This window comes from Bombus affinis, chromosome 15, assembly GCF_024516045.1.
Source record: "Bombus affinis isolate iyBomAffi1 chromosome 15, iyBomAffi1.2, whole genome shotgun sequence".
Taxonomy (NCBI): domain Eukaryota; kingdom Metazoa; phylum Arthropoda; class Insecta; order Hymenoptera; family Apidae; genus Bombus; species Bombus affinis.
The window spans coordinates 6,922,193-6,938,733 of NC_066358.1; the positions used below are offsets into that span (position 1 = coordinate 6,922,193).

At 35.9% G+C, this 16,541-nt stretch overlaps 2 protein-coding genes across 7 annotated transcripts in view; one reads left to right on the forward strand and one right to left on the reverse strand.

Moving 5' to 3' along the window:
- The first annotated feature begins 127 nt into the window (after positions 1–127).
- On the forward strand, positions 128–1,119 carry LOC126924862 (coiled-coil domain-containing protein 86). The gene is made up of 3 exons (XM_050739807.1): positions 128–450; positions 528–732; positions 833–1,119. Exons 1-3 carry the CDS (start codon positions 257–259, stop codon positions 911–913), a joined length of 480 nt encoding a protein of 159 aa, XP_050595764.1. The 5' UTR covers positions 128–256; the 3' UTR covers positions 914–1,119.
- The window catches only part of LOC126924837 (Fanconi anemia group J protein homolog), a 166,382-nt gene continuing 150,910 nt past the window's right edge, over positions 1,070–16,541 (reverse strand). For all 6 annotated transcript variants that reach the window (XM_050739747.1, XM_050739744.1, XM_050739743.1 and 3 more), the window contains 11 exons: positions 5,045–5,174; positions 4,868–4,969; positions 4,695–4,788; positions 4,129–4,353; positions 3,820–4,053; positions 3,125–3,436; positions 2,420–2,728; positions 1,786–2,118; positions 1,510–1,706; positions 1,386–1,437; positions 1,070–1,313 (listed from right to left, as the gene is read on the reverse strand). In XM_050739747.1, the coding sequence (XP_050595704.1) occupies positions 1,212–1,313; positions 1,386–1,437; positions 1,510–1,706; positions 1,786–2,118; positions 2,420–2,728; positions 3,125–3,436; positions 3,820–4,053; positions 4,129–4,353; positions 4,695–4,788; positions 4,868–4,969; positions 5,045–5,174 (2,090 nt within the window). In that variant the 3' untranslated portion in view covers positions 1,070–1,211. The remainder of the gene's footprint in view (positions 1,314–1,385; positions 1,438–1,509; positions 1,707–1,785; positions 2,119–2,419; positions 2,729–3,124; positions 3,437–3,819; positions 4,054–4,128; positions 4,354–4,694; positions 4,789–4,867; positions 4,970–5,044; positions 5,175–16,541) is intronic.

Sequence of the window (16,541 nt, forward strand, 5' to 3'; positions counted from 1 at the left end):
AACGGTCAACGCGCTAAACTGAATAAAATGGTACTAGGGTAACTATTGGCAGTACCTGTTGAAGTCAAAATAAGTCACGAATTTATTTTGGGTAGAAATTTCCAGCATATGTTGACAGATGTCTCTAACTTATCAGGACCATTTTCAATATGGTGTTCGTAACCACGTGGGTACATAACCTGTTCTAATTGTTTACTGGTAAAAAAGCAATATTTATTTATAATACTGTTATTGAAATAAAAATCGTTAATGAAAAATGACGACTGACGAAAAAGTAACCACAGCAGAGGAAATATTGAGTGACAAATTGCCTGATATTGCAGACACAAATAATATAATTATTGCCAATAATACGAAAAAAGTAAAAGCTAAGAAAGAGAAATCATTCGAGCAACAAATTCCAAAAGGTAAACCAAAGTCTGGTAGGATATGGAAGGAACAAAAGAAGAGGTTCGTAGAATAAAGAAGAAAAATATATTTGATTTTGTTGAGGTTAACCTTAAGGGCTGTGTTTATTTTATAAACAGGTTTTCATCTATCGTGAAAACACGTGGCATACGATTGTCCTTTGACAAGAAACAAAAATTGAGGGATGATTTAAAACACGTTAAAGAAATGTCAAGAGCGATAAAGGCAGAAAAACAAGCAGAAAAGGAGGCGAAGAAAGAGAGAAGGAGGGCTAATCTAAAACGCACAAAGGAGAATGAGAAGAAGGGTGAAATTGTACAAGTTGTAAGTGTCATTGTTAATAATTAAAATTGTTCCAGTATAAAATTAAATTAATAATTTAAAAAAATGTAAAATTACAATTAAATATAACGTTTATTTATAGATTACAAATACTGCAAAATTAAAGAAGATCAAGAAGAAACATCTAAGAATGATACAAAAAAGAGATACGCTCAATCTGTAGAAAAAAAGCATTTGTTGAAACTAATGTTTGTGAGCTATTTAAGATGGATAACAAAATTGTCTTCCTTTTATGTATTAAAAAAAAACAACAAATGTTTGTGATGTATATAAAATCTAAGACTATGTCATTCATGGTAAAAGTTAGTATATCATGTGATATATCAACAAAATGTGCATTTCGTTTACAAATACAGTTTTTAAATCGAATATATGTATATGCTTTTTAAATGTCATCACAATTTGTAACACGTACATAATCTTACTAAATATCATCATATTCCTTAATTTAACCAGTTTCGTTAACTGTTCGTAATTCCTAATTGTTTTTCTTCTCTTGCCTTTTGTTTTGATACAAAGTCTTTAAGATTCTCTCTCAAGTTATATCCATTTTGGTTAACCCACTGAAAATAAATCATTAATGAAACTATTAAAGCAATTAAAGCAATGCTAAGTTAAAATGCTAAAAAATTTACCATCGTTTTGACCCATTTTGGGAGATTTTCCTTATTTTCATGCATCAGAAACCTAAAGAATGAACGAATCAATCATACTTCTAACAAAAACTTTTCATTTATATTCTGCTAAATTATCAACAACCTTTCATCGACTAGCAATACAGCTCCCCAATCGTTTATATGTCTCAAGCAACGACCTAAAGCTTGATTCAATGCCCTAAAAGCCTGTATACTGTACCACTCTGAACCCTTCAATAATCCTCTCTTAACGTTCATATCATTATAACTCAATTTCATATCAATCACAGGATCTTTCCTTACTGCATATGGTATTCCAACCTAAACAACAATATTGTAGATTTGTTCGTGATTTTCTCTTTTCAATTCTATTAAAGTGATTTAAGTGGTAGAAACTTACAGTAATGACACAACGTGCTTCATTATCCTTGAAATCAATTCCTTCTGCTACTTTTCCTCTGAAGACAGCCAGAAATAAAGCTCCAGTGATTTTTCCTCTTTGTTTATCAGATGTTTGCTCTATCACTTGACGATATTCATACATGATATCTTTAAGATCACCACCATGGCGTGGTTCTATAAAGATTTGCTTCACACTGGTGATTTTCGTCCAAATGGAATTATTTATCCACCTCTGCATTTGTGTGTGCATCACATTATAGGATGAGAAGAAGCAAAGGATTCCATGTGGCACTGATTCACAAACATCCAACAATACAGCACCTAGTTCATCCTGGAAAAAGATCATATATCAGATATCTCAAACAGAACAGGACAATACTTTGAAATAATAAAAATCTCCAATTAGTTAACGCAATGACTAAAAAAGCGATTTTATTATAAGTGCTAAATTATTATATAAAGGGAAATCAGAAATTTTATCAAAAATTAAATAAAATTGTAAAGAAAGTGACATAATACTTGAAAGGTTGAATTTTAGTATGCAATAGTGAATACGTTAAACTATTCTCAAGAGAAAATGTGTAATTTTGTTATTAAAATTACAAAGAAGGAAATATATATGCATAACATACTTGAAAAGCCCAGCTGTTCACAGATTGATAATTCGCCCTCAGTTTAACTTCATTCGGTCCTTGAGGTATGCAGATTGCGTAAACTTGTTCCTTGGGTATCACGTGGCCGGTGTTGAGCACGTGTGCAAATGACGTTCCCAATTCGCTTTGGAACGACGCAGTCGGACTCAGAGTACCGGACGCGAGGATTATAGAGCGCGCTTGTCGAGCAAGCGGTGCAAAGGTCACACCCGGATTCATGCACAGTAGTTTCAAGGTTCGTACACGCTGTGTACACACTTTCGAAGACAACCATGTATTCTCAGTGGCCTGCGATTTTGGGAAGAAATCAGAAATTCTGTGAAATTCCTTTTAAATACAATCTTTTTTAGGGGAACAGAGATTTCAAATTCTATTAAGTCAATTGAATCTGAAATATTTCAAAATAGGAGAATATAAAGAATTTGTAGATCCTAAAAAAGTAAACTTATCATCTTTTTATTCAACATTTGAAAAAATAACTTTCCAATGATTCCTAAATCCTAAATATAATATCATTGGTGGTTGCAAAATTTTTTAACATAATCGTCTTAGAGAATTCTTCTATTTCAAATTATTTTTTCCATTCATAACTTGGAAAAATAATTTATATGTGCCTTGTAAATTTGTTTAATTCTCTTCAATTAGACGCAATTGTAAAAAACGAATTTTCAATTTTACACTTACGTATTTGAAATCCTTTACTGTGGTTTCTGTTATACAGGCCCTAAAGTCGTTCATGTATTCGCTAGAAGTGATCATCCGTATAGTGAACATTAGTTGTTCAATTAATTTCTTGGTGGTGGGTGAAATGACCGGCTGTAGCACTTTCTGAAATATTCTCCTCTCCTCTTTCGCTCTATTCGAATCTGCAATTGCTGCGTTGCACGCTCCCAGGAAACTAGTATACATGGCTTCGTTTAAACCGTTCATGTTAAATAATTCTAACAGCTCTGCACCGGTCCAGTACGGACTTGAAAGATTATCGCTGTTGTAGCCCTGTTAACAGAATCTACTATATTGCAATTTTAGAGGAAGATCTTTAGAAAATATTTAACTGTTCGAAACAATAGTTTTACAATTTTATAACAATGACATAATCGGGTTAAAATGAATGTGGTAAAAGAATTAATAGATTAGATTTCTCTAGTATTAAATAATTTGAAATTAGATTAACTAAAAATGAACTAAATACTAAATAATTGTGGAATTTCAATTAAATTAATTAGATACCATAATAAAATACATAACAAGGTATAATATCTTGAATTGAAAACTGGATTGAAGTGCCAGATATACCATATGTATTTTGATATTATAATCAAGCGATCGTGTAATTTTATTGTATAAATAATTTCTTGAGTAATTAACAAAAGGCTTACGACTTTATCGACGACCGTGGTTTTCAGAAAATTCACCAGCTTGAGGGAATACGTTTGAAGAGTTCCATAAATCTCGGAATCTGCAGCTCTTTGTTTCATAAGAGATTCACATTCAGTCGCAACGGCTGTAAGGTGATCCTCGCGAAAACTAACGCTTGCAACTTCTCTGCAGATGTCTTCTATATTATGAGCTTCGTCCAAAATAATCACATGGCCGGCCACATCGAGTTGCATCTGAATCAATTATAAGATATTCTATGAAACTTCAGTAGAATATTTTCTACGTATTATTATAATAAACAGACTCACGCTTTCACGAATATCGGGATCGACGATGTAGTTATAAGGGCAGAAAATAATGTCCGCCTGTTCCATCAAACTTCTGGCGGCAAAATATGGGCACAGTCCTTCGTTTTTTCCGATGGTTACCAAGTCTTCGATGTCCCATATATCGTCCAAACCTCGACTTTTCGCCCCGCGAAACGTTGCAATGATCTTTTTGTTAGATTCGTTGTAAAACGGACAGCCTTTGTGCTACAAGAATTTTTTGGATTTTTAACTATATTGGAAAACTCGGCTTCGAAGTTGGGAACAAAATGTAGAAGTTCGTCTGGAGAACATTTTTACGCAAGGCAATTGTTTGGGAAGATTATCGAAGAAATTTTGGGAACTTTGCAATTTAGGAATTTCTCCACGAAGATTTCCTTTTCTCGAAACATTGGAACATTTCTTCGAAAATTAGAACTTGGAATTTGTTCACGAAGATTCTTTTTACAAAATTAGAATAGAGTCAAAGCGTTGGGAGGAGCAGTTTCGAAAAATTTCACGGACAATCAGAAAGTCGATTAATTTTCGGGATCTGAGTGAAAACAAACATTTTGGGTGTCCAACAGGTCGTTGCAGAGCTCAGTTTTATTTTTCGTAGTCTCTTGGATGCAAGTGTGCTCTCTACTGCTCAAAATAGTCATTCTGAAAAAAGAAGAAAAAGAAAGAGCAATCAAATTAGAAATTTCCTTCCAATGTAAGCCACTGAAGAACTTCTTCTTACTTTTTGTGCCTGTACGAAGTTTTCCTTAATTCCCTTACAACCTGTTCGATTTGCTTGTGCGTTCGCGTACCGTAGAATATTTTTGATATCTTCTTCTTCTTTCTAAAACGATAATATACATTTATATGAACGAAAATGAATTGAACAATTTGATTACGAAGTCGGAGTAATTCTCACGAATTTTCATACGAGTCCTCGAAATCTTCCTCCTCGTCGTAGTCTTCGCAATAGTCCGTACATTTTGTATTCGAGCTTTCAGCAAGGTCTTCTCCATTGTTTTCGTGCGACGCCGTTGATTTGCAGTCCCCTGAAACAAATTCCGCTCGATAAAAATATTTAAATCTGTGCTCTACCGTCGTTCAGTTCAAGAAATTATGCTTGAGATTCTTTGACGAGAGAAAAGGTATGTCAATAATTCTTTTCTTCGGTAAGTATCTTTCTTCTGCAACCACACTTTTTACAATTTATCCGCTATCAACCGAGGAACTCGTGTTATTAACTCAAAACCTTCCAGTAACGTAGAATCGTAATACCAATGAAACATAAGAAATTTTCTAATTTTATTTTTTCGAATAAAAATCTTTCTTCCACCTCTTGCGCCCAAAAATGTGACAATACAAAAAAATACAAATTATATATAAATTTTCTTTCCATTTCTAGAAGCTTTGTTTCGTTTCGTTTATTAAAGAATTTAGTGATTCTTTACTAAAATTAAAAAAATCTATATCTTCCTTAATCTAATGTTCTTCCAATCCCTGCGTCTTCTTATACACTTTGAATTTGTTTATTTATATACGATAAAAATACAAAGATAAACAAAGATGCGAAGTATAATAAAATACAATGAAACACTATATAACAACAAATGTCATTCCATTGGAAAAGCTTGCCAATTTGAAATCTATATGCGCTACATCTCAATCTTCTCCAACCCTTTCTCTCATATCTTTCCTTGTATATTAAAATTTTTATGGAAAGAAATCCTACGCAAAGATTATTAGAGAAATTACGAATTTTTCCCTGAAGATTTCTTGAAAACTTGGAATATTTCTTCCCGGTCGTTCGTAGTAATACATTGCGAGATCCTGTGCACAATAAAAAAAAGTCGAATGCGAAATAAGCGCCGAATCCGCCGATTCGTTCGTGGATCGCAAAGAGCAGAAAAAGCAGCTGCAATAAAAAATATCACATTCTCAAGAAATTTCCTAATCTCGTATAATAAAAAGTAGCTCTCGAATCTATATCCGTTATATCTCAGCCCTCTTCAACCCCTTCCCTTATACATTCCAAGTCCCGCGCCATTTATACACAATGAGGAAGCCGAATAAGAAATAAGCAAAAATCCGCCGATTCATTTTCAGATCACAAAGAACAAAAAAAAAAAAAAAAAATACAGAGAGTAGAAAGAAGAAGAAGAAGAAGAAGAAGAAAGAAAATAAAAACGAGGCCAAGGGGCGAAACGTCGAAAAAGGGACAGGAATCTTTCATCGAATTCGCATGATCCCCGGGCGCATCCTCGATGCGAGCGATTTCTAAGGGGCGCGCTCGACTAACTGAAAAGGATTACGCTTATTTAGGAAGTTCCTCGCCGTTGAAAAGGATCTCTTCTCCGCAATACAGACAGAAAGAGAGAGAGAGGGAGAGATCATCTTTCCTCTCGTTTTCGCTCGTTCTGTTCTATTAATGCCTGTGAAAACGAGACGAGGAGACGAGCGAGAGGAATGTCAAAACAGCGGGATCGGTGGCAGGTGAAAGGGCAGGGAATCCATTGAGCGGGATCAATAGGGGTGGTTTAATCCACCCTCTCGCTGGATGTCGACAAAAGGGGCCAAGCTACTCGAAGGAAACGCACAGATGGGGCCGAAGAAGATGGAGAAGGGGCGGTTTTAATCCTTTCGCGTGCCTCGGTTTGCTTCGAGTCAGAAAAATAGAAATGATGGTGAAATGACAGTGAAAAGCCAATGAAATGGATGTTTATTCGTAAGCGGATTTCGACGAACGCGCACGAAGATCACTGGCAGAGGTCCTTCACAGGCTATTCGAAGATTTTCGAGAGGTAAATCCATTTCTCGATGCAGATGGGGTAGTTTGATGAATGATATTTGACATGATGTTTGACGAGGAGGAATGCGAGGTGAAGCCATTTCGTGATTGAGGACGCGGTACTGTGATGGATGATATTTGACGTTGATAAGATTCGAGCAGCAGGTGGATAAATTTCTACCGATGTAGATGGGGTGGTACGTTCGACGTTATTTTTGTGTTCGTTGACATCGTCTTTATACAGACAGATTTTATTTTTATATCGATATTTCGTGTGCATAATATATTTTAGATTGTCTTTAGACTGTATTTTAAGATTGTATTTTTGGATGGTTGAACCAATATCGATAGGATACGAAGATTCTGTTTTGGAGGTGGTATTATTATGAATATTAATCGACATTATTTTAATGATTCTTCGTGAGTTTCTACATAGACGTTTTGTAACATTGTGTGATAAGATTATTTATTAATTTAGGACGATCATAAAGTATCTGATTTTATCTTATCGCTTCTCACGAAAATTCTTCTTGGAGATTTAAAATAATAAATATTTAGAATGAAGTGTAAACAGTGTGTCGTTTCCACATTAAATACATAAAAGTTAAAAAATACACATTTTAATTACGAAACTATCGTCTTCTAACGAATTTCACGTCGAACCATTTCCTCGAAGCGATGTCTCCACCAATATTCAATATTCAATATCCGTATATGAAGGAGAAAATCCTAAGTTTCAACATGATATACAAAACGATCAATGAAGATGAAAATATTTGACGAACAAAAGGAAGGTTTCAAAAATTGATACAACAAAATTAAACAATAATTCATATAATATAAATTTTCTCGACGCGATGTCTCCGTCAGTATTCAGTATCTGTATAAGAAAGAGAAAATCCTAAGTTTCAACGTGATATACAGAACGACCTATGAAGATAAAAATATTTGTTGAACAAAAAGAAGATTTAAAAAATTAATACAATAAAATCAAATTATAATACGTACACCGTAGTGTAAATAATTAATAATTCATATACGTATGTTATAACACCTACTTTTATAATCCTTTAAAATACAATTCCATTTTCATAAATGATTCGCTCCAAACGCAGAGAAATGAAAAGTTAAATACCAATATGAATAAGTAATTCTACCTTGGAGAACCACTTACGTACAAATACAAATATTTATTTCGTAGAAAAAGAAATCTACAGGACAAACACAAAATGCCAATTACTCACATAGTAAAGTAATCTATAAAACAAATTTGTCAACAATTTTCTCGAACTTTATTCAAACGTTAGTACATTTATAACTAACATCCTATAGCTATGAACAAATAGCTAACAATAAGAACAAGAAAAGGATATTCAAAATCTACTTCTTTAAACGGAAATTTACACGTTCATGGCTTTGGCATAAACGAGACGATACCATGTATAGTGTAAATAATTAATAATTTCTCGGTATATGCCTCCGTAAGCAATTCCAGCCGATATCGACTATCCTATCGAAAATTCCGGCTTAACGAACAACCATTTTCGAACGAATTCGAGGTGGAAGCGTGTCCTCGACGTCTCCATCGATCCCTTTTGGCTGGCACGAACGCAACAACCCGCAAGTGTCCGGACGTCGAGGGCGTAATTCGATGGCGACGTTAAAGGGGGCGTCTCTCAGGGGTGCGATAACTTTCGGCGTCGACTGTATCGCTGGATGATACCCCTCGGGGTTTTCTCCCCTCGGGTGTTGGGGTGTGTTTCGTTGCCAGGCAACGACACCCTCAAAGTCCCCGCTCTGATTGGCCCCGTCCCGCTTCTTCCTGTCTTAGCCTCTCTCTTCTCACCCCCTTCGACAATCAGCCAGCCGCGACCGTGCCTCCTATCGACGATCAAAACCACCCTTCCCCTCTGCGCCCCTCGCTTCGCCCATCGAGCTGTTCCTCAGCGACGAAAATGGAAAGTCGAACACCTTTTCTGCGCTCGATTGAGCCGAATTCGATTTATTTGATATCCACTTCCACGATTTTGCTAATACGCGATTAACCCTCCATTCATGAGTCACCTCTTTATTTCTCTGTACAAAATCGTCGAAGCGATTTACATCTCGTATAGATTTATCATCGATGGAATTTTGAAGAAAAATTGAAGTAAATAGAAAGAAGAAACAAAGGAAATATTTTTGTTCGTTAACTTATGACTTACAAACAGTGTGATCGGCTAAAATTAATAGAATAGAGCGCGATTTCGAATCTCTCGACTTCTGTGATTTCTTCGATCGTTTCGACTGCAGTGGATCGAATTCGATTTATTCGACGTATCTACTTGTACGAGTTTCGAATATGATATGGATATTTGATTAATTTTCTTCACTTGTGATTTCTTTGATCATCGCTTTCGACGAGTAAACTATAACGCGGTTGGGTTTTATAAAATCTTTCATTAAGATTTTGCATCTCTTTTCTTTTTGCTTTGATACAAATGTACAGTTTCGGTATAAATTTACAGTCATGTTTGAACCATCGATTTCGTGCAGGATTCCGTGTTGAGGGAGAATAATCTCAACTTGCCCCAAGGACCTACTTTAAGAATCTTCTCGTCGAGATGTTCCATTTTTCGTTTGTTTTAAAGTATCATCACAAAGTTTCTGTTACATTCTCTGTAAAGTAGGACGCGAACGTTAACCTACTCCAACAAACGATCCATAGATCCACAAATAGCAATAGTTTCACGACACTATCTTATCAAACGATGTATGCAAAATACATGTAAATGAGTTCACAAAAAAAAAAAAACATTAGAATTATATCTATAGAAATATGAATTTTTCTCAAAAATTTGTAGTTATAAAACAAAATTATAAAATAAAATAAAAGTAGATCACAAAAGTAACAGAAAGCATTCGACTTCTGATTAGGCACAGCATAGGTATTAATACTTATGGGCGGCAGTATGATTGCTAGAAGCATAAATTTCTAAGTGAAATAAATAAATTTAACAATTACACTTTACTACCTTGTGCTATTAAATTATTTTAACTAAATAAATTTAGCTGCTTACGCGTGGCCAGTGTAATCGCTAAAAGTTTACATTTTCGGTATAAATAAAAAATACTGGTCGCTAAAAGCTCCAATAAATTATTCTAACAAGATAAATTGAACTACAGTTGATGTAACTCATTGCGTAAATGGATTGAAACAATTTTGCTGATCACGAACGAAATTACAATATGAGATAATAAAAACTGTGCGGTATTCGAATATCAAAGTTACTCGCTGTACTTAATTATACGATGTACAAATTCAAATTGGAATTAACCTCGTCGAAAAGCGATACGCGAGAAAAGTGTTGCATTCGAAGATCATCAGTTTGGCGCGCGAAAATGTCAACGAGACCGCTCGAATCCGGCAATTAATTTGATTCTCGGTCCACACGAGTTAATTCGTATCACCGTGGCGATATTTTGAAATTTATTATACGGCGCGTAAACCGAGCTTCCTCCGGCAAGCAATTATACCAATTAACCATCGGCTCTCATTTCCATTCGTTGATTCGTTAAAGTATCGCGCTACTCTTTCATTCGATCCATCCCCTCTTCCTCGCCGAATTAAAATTATCAAACAAAAGATTGACTATAAAAACGGTATGACTGCGTTAAAAATGAAAATCGAGCGCAGAAATATGCGCTCGTATTTTTCTTTGATCGAGGAGGATTTAATTGATATTTAATCGCGGAGAACGACCTTTGTTTGGAACGAAATCGAGGTCAAGATGCGTTCGATGATATCGCGCGTTATTGACAGACCCCAAATGAATCGTCCACTGTGCCGCTTCTTATCTTTGCGAATAATTCTGGCCGAGAAGGAAGAAGCAGAAAAAATGGAAGAGAAGAAAATCCAAGAGGAACAATACGGTATCGTGTCCCGTTGCGTATTTCATTCCCATTCATCGTGGCCAGTATGAATGAACTCGTTTCACGTCGATCACTCGCTCCGTATCTCGCGCATACTCGTTCACGTATATCGCGAATAAATAAACAGTTGATTCCGCGAGCATAAAGCGGTCGATTCTTCGATTCTAGCCCGTGGATCGTTCGTACGATTTGCTGCGGAGGATAATTAATATCGGTTATCGTAAGCATAATCGCTACTTGGAGAAAATATTGGAATATACAGGGTGTGGTCGAATAACGTGCACAGATGGGTACGGGGCGATTCTTTATGGAAAAATGAGAACGAAATGTGGAATAAAATTTGTTCATTTAAAGTTTAGTTTTCGAGAAAATCGAGTTTGAAAATTTATCAAGTATACTTGAACATGAATATTAGCTGCGATCTGTGGATCGTGAATTTGACGCGAATTCTTCTACGTCAATTTTTCTCACGTTTAAACAAACGAAAAATATTTTCTAATTTCGTAACATTTCGAAAAGATGTCGAACGTAAAATTGAAACGAGAACACGCATGCCAATGACATGTTCTTCCATTTTGTTCGAACAAGAGATAATTTTTAAAATATAATGGGTCAAGGAACGTAGCGACATTAAGAAACAAGGGGTAAATAATCATTCTTCAAAATTCGTACGAAACTACTTTGTTCCTGAGTTCGTAGCAAACTTCCTTCGAAACTATCTCTCCTGAAAAAGATCTGAATTTTTACTTCCTAGAAGCGAAACGTTCTCCATCAAAATATCCGTATTTTTTCTTTTTAAAGGGTTTAAATATCAACACATTTTTGCGCAAAAGAAAGAGAAACGAGGAATACGAGGGGATAAATTAAAATATGATTGGTATCGTAATATCGTAAACGAATTTATCGAAAGTTGGAGTAGAGTCACCCCGGCATTCCTTTTGTCCGAAGTTGTCCAGAGAATTAGAGATTATTAGCGGGGGGATTTCGGTCTCTATCGATATGGCTTTTGTCTTGGCTCGCCATAAAGTTTCGCGAGGCACCGCAATCCAACCAATTAGCAACGATTTGCTAAATCAAGCCGCAGCCACGAATTAATTGGTCCTCGACTTTCTTCCAGTACCCCAACCCCCTGCCATTCCGCCCTTTCTCGTTTTCTTCCTCGTCTGTCGTCGACAACAAATACTCTAAGTCCTCTTCGATGAGAGAAACCACCGCTCCTCTCCAAGGTTCACCTCTTATTTTTCTTGCTCGTTTTTCCCCGCCCGGCTGGAATATCGCGTTAAGAACACCGGAAGAAGCCGCGATCCGGGATCCCAATTATCGGTTCTGTCGAGGCGATCTCTTCTTTTTTAAGCAAGAATCCGTTTTATTCTTTCCTTCGGGACCAAATAGGGGAGACAGTGTTTGATCGATATTTTAGAGCAGGATAGAACGATAAAAAAAAAAGACACTCAAAAACAGATATTTTGAGATCGAGATATTTGGTAGATGAGGTCTGACTTACTATTTAGCCAAGATAGATTGTTGCTCAGAATTATAACATTCATCTAATTCTCTATCTATAGTGCAGTTAATTAATTATCGTACGATTCTTCCCTACATGTATTTTTTATAATATGAGATAATATATATGTGGATCAGTGAATTGGATTCTTTTTTAGAAATGAAGTTAACACAGTCACGAACTAGGGCAACGAATTGTTTCTTATCTTTGATTTTTCGAAACGCAATACCTCGAAAGGATTCTTTCCTTCTCCTTTCTTTGTTCTTGTCGGCAGGCGATAAACGAAAAAGAGAGGAAAAAAGAAAGAAAGAAAGAGGAATCGATCGTGGCCATTGTACCGCTGGAGATGGATTAGGAATTCTGCGATGCTGTGGCCCTCGACAAAGGGATTACGGGAATTTAAACGATTCGCCGTAGTTTACGGGTGCATCGTGTCCATATGTCGCGCACATCGGCGCCGGCATTGTGTCGCCGGATCGTTTCGCAATTCGCTCGCGCAGCGGGTGCATCGCGAAAACGCGGCAATTTCAATGCGAACGTTTCTGCGATGCTGCGCCCGAATGGGGTCGACGCCAGCTCGTTGATTAATTCGCGAGATTTTTCTCTTTTTTTTTTTCTTCTTTCGCTTAATTATTCGCCTGTGATTCGAATGCAGTTAGAACAAATTAGAATTCCGAATGAATGCAAGTAAATAGAATCAATCTTCAACGTTGTGCGACGCTTTGAATTTATTATATGTATTTTACATACGTAATTTTATTTAAGTTTTATTTGTTATATATTACTAAATATTATAATAATTAATTGAAATTGATATTTTCATTGGTATCTATTCTTACTGGCTGTCCATTTATTTGTCTACCTAACTCTGTATGAGGAGCAAGGGAAAATCGAGGAATGTCGACTTTTCGTGATTTTCCGTTTTATAACTGTGACATATTTCACAACTATCAAATTAGAGAATTGCACAACTATCAAATTACAACGATTATGATGCTTCGAAATTTCTGCATAAGACAGCATTAAAAATTTGGTATAGGTACTGATTAAAAACAGGAAATGTTCACTCTGTACTCGAACAAAACACGGATAAAAATATTTTATAAATCATATTAGAGTTTGTTTTATTAATCATTCCTTTCTTATGACGACTAATTGTAAGTATGTAAACTTCATTTTATGAACAGTGCAGTCGAATTCACTGAATCTTACTCCTCTTCTGGTGGACTACAATATTCAAAATTAATTTTCCCAATAAAACCATTTTGTGACATTCCTTGTTTTTCTCCTTTTCCTTCATCAATACGTATCTAAATGAAAAATAATTTCGGAACTATTCCCAGATTATCAATATGGAATAAAAGAACGTTTTCTTCCAGATCCTCGTATTATCCTTCGTCCTCGTCTGTTCGTATCGAATCTTACTAAGTTACTCTATCTTTTATTTCTTCTTTCGTAAATTTTCCCTTTGTTTCTTGGAAACAATCATTGTACGATATAGATAGATGGAGAACCTTAAAACAACACCTGAATAATCAACAGCGAATGAAACAATAGCCTTTTTCAGTTTATCTATTGATTCTGTGTGGTCATTTCAAAAGCTGTTCATAATTCAGTAATGAATAATCTACAGTGTGGCATAGAATTATTCGCACAGTCGAGAATGAAACAGAAATTTACGAAACAATAAAACGACGGAAAGGACTTCTTAATATTTGCTGTTTAAAATTGAAAAATTGTAGTTTGAAAATTTACGAAATAATTAGTCATGACAATCCTTTAAAATTTTGCCACGTCACAAAATTAACGCTGACAACAATAGCAACGATACTAAAAAAACAGCTCCTCTAAGTTATAACGCAAAAAGAATATCCTACGTTCCAATTAATATTTCATAATGAAAAGTATTATTTTCAATTCCGCTATTTGAGAATCTCGATCATATTATGTCTAAATAAAAAGATGTCAAAAGAGCCAATTTTATTACATTTTCACCTGTTGACGTACTAAAATTAATTCATAGTACAGAAGATTAAATTGTAAGGAAATGAATGAAATGGAACATCAATTGTCTGTCTTTCCACGTAAAGCCAGAAAGAATTAAAATTGCAGCAATGGAAGCTACGCGAATGGTGGTTGAATATACGCCATTTCTTTGGCGGAATAAAAGCAACGTGGAATCATTACATTCCTGGGCAAATAGGGGCGACGTGATCGCAATCCTCGGCAATAGTTCACGGCGTAGAAAAGACCGAGCCAGTGGAGGCGGCCAAACAAAGGGGGTTGCTGGCGATCGGGGCCTCCTCGTTTCGCGAAGAAAACGGGCAAAGAGTCGACGAGAATGCGGCATCCGGGATAGCATCCCCCGTGTCGTACAGAAACGTTATTAGCACGAGCCTCTGCTTGTACAACCACCCAGTGACCTCATCCCTCTGTGCGTTGCCTTTGCAAGGATGAAGAGAACGCGGAAGAGGAAAAATTGAGAAAAAGAGGGTGCATTACGATGTAACGTATGAGATGCACGTTTGATCGTTCCAGATTCTTAATTTGCATTGCATCGAGAAACGCGTACGTTCGTAAGCATACGGTTATGGATAAGAGAAATTTAATGAGAAATTTAAATAAAAAATCGTTCAGCTAAAATTTCTCACTGAGAAACCAGTCGATGTGAGAAGCTACGATGAGAAGTGGACGAATCGATTATGAGAAATTCAAAGGAGTATGCCAAGCATCCGAATCTAGTTTGTGGAATTATTTACCAAACACCTGGGATAAATACAACGGAAAATTTAATAGTGCAAATACTGAAAGACGAACGATGAGATGAAAATGATACGGACGAGACAAAATCGTAGCTGTATTAGGAGGTTTTCTTCATATGCTTTGAGATTCTAAACGAAATTGTAATTTCAAAGGTCGTAACAAGTTGCTAACGATTTTTTAATAACATCTAGTGTTCAAGAAAGGAACTGTATATCTACGGAGATTCGATAAAGTTTAGAACAAAAGTATCTTTCGAAAATTGACGGCCTTAAAAAAATTAACGATATTTCGTTAAATTATTATTTCAATGAAACGTAATAAGATATTTATTTCGAGTGAAAAAATTGACATCTTTGTATGTTGCGATCTAACAAATTCGCTCGAAGAATACCAAAACTATTTTGATAAAATAACGAGAAAATAAGAAACGAAGAAAAGATGAGAAAAGAGCCGAAGTTTCTAATCGAGAATGCTTAAGGGCAAAGCAAATACGCAGGGGAGAAAAATGCCTGCCTTAGTCGGATCGAGATACGGTTACTGGCGGAAAGTGAAGAAATAGGTCGAGCAAATACATAAATAAAAGGAAAAGTAGCGAGAGGAGCGTTGGGATTAAAGTGGGATGGGATCGGGGAGGCAAAGAAATACTTTCAGCGTTGGAAATACTTTTCTCCCAGCGATATTACTTTTTCTCGAACCAAGAAAACATTAGCTCCGAGTGAAAATGAGACACAGAGAACCTGGCAACCACGTCGATATTACGTTGAACGGAAAGAAAAAGGGATGAAAAACCGGCCGGAAAGAAAAACGCAGAAAAACCATCAGATGGAAGAACAGAAAACTAAAACTCAGAAAAAAAGGATAAGTTTGAAGGAACAAGATGGACGGGAGGAGAATTGCAAGAATCGTGAATGATCTATCAGTACATATGTCGATTACTGTTGTTAGCCCTGCTTGGAGGAAGGGAAAAATCGGGAAACGACGGAAAACCATTCAATATTAAGAAAACCATTAGAAAGTGGAACAAAATGGAAAGTTAGAAATGGTGCAAGAATTCGAATGACCGAAAAACGGCCAAATAGTAAGAAAATCACTAGAAAGAAGAAGAAAATTAAAACTCAGGAAATAGATGAAGATAGATGAGGTGTATGACGCAGGAATTCTACGTCAACTACTACCACTAACGCTAATGCTGTCCCTACTCGAAGAAAGAAAAACTTCGAAAACTATAAAGAGCCTTGCGATACTATAAAAACCATTAGAAAGCAGAACAAAATGAAAGCTCATAAAATAGACGAGATCGAGGAGAGTTTCAACGTGGAACAGAGTACGGCGCAAGAATTCGAAGAATCGCGGATGATCTACCACTATACTACAGCAAACTTGTAGCACTAATACTACCCCTTGGAGAAAACGAAAAATCGTAGTGGAGGAAATGGTTCGAGGAGGAAGCAA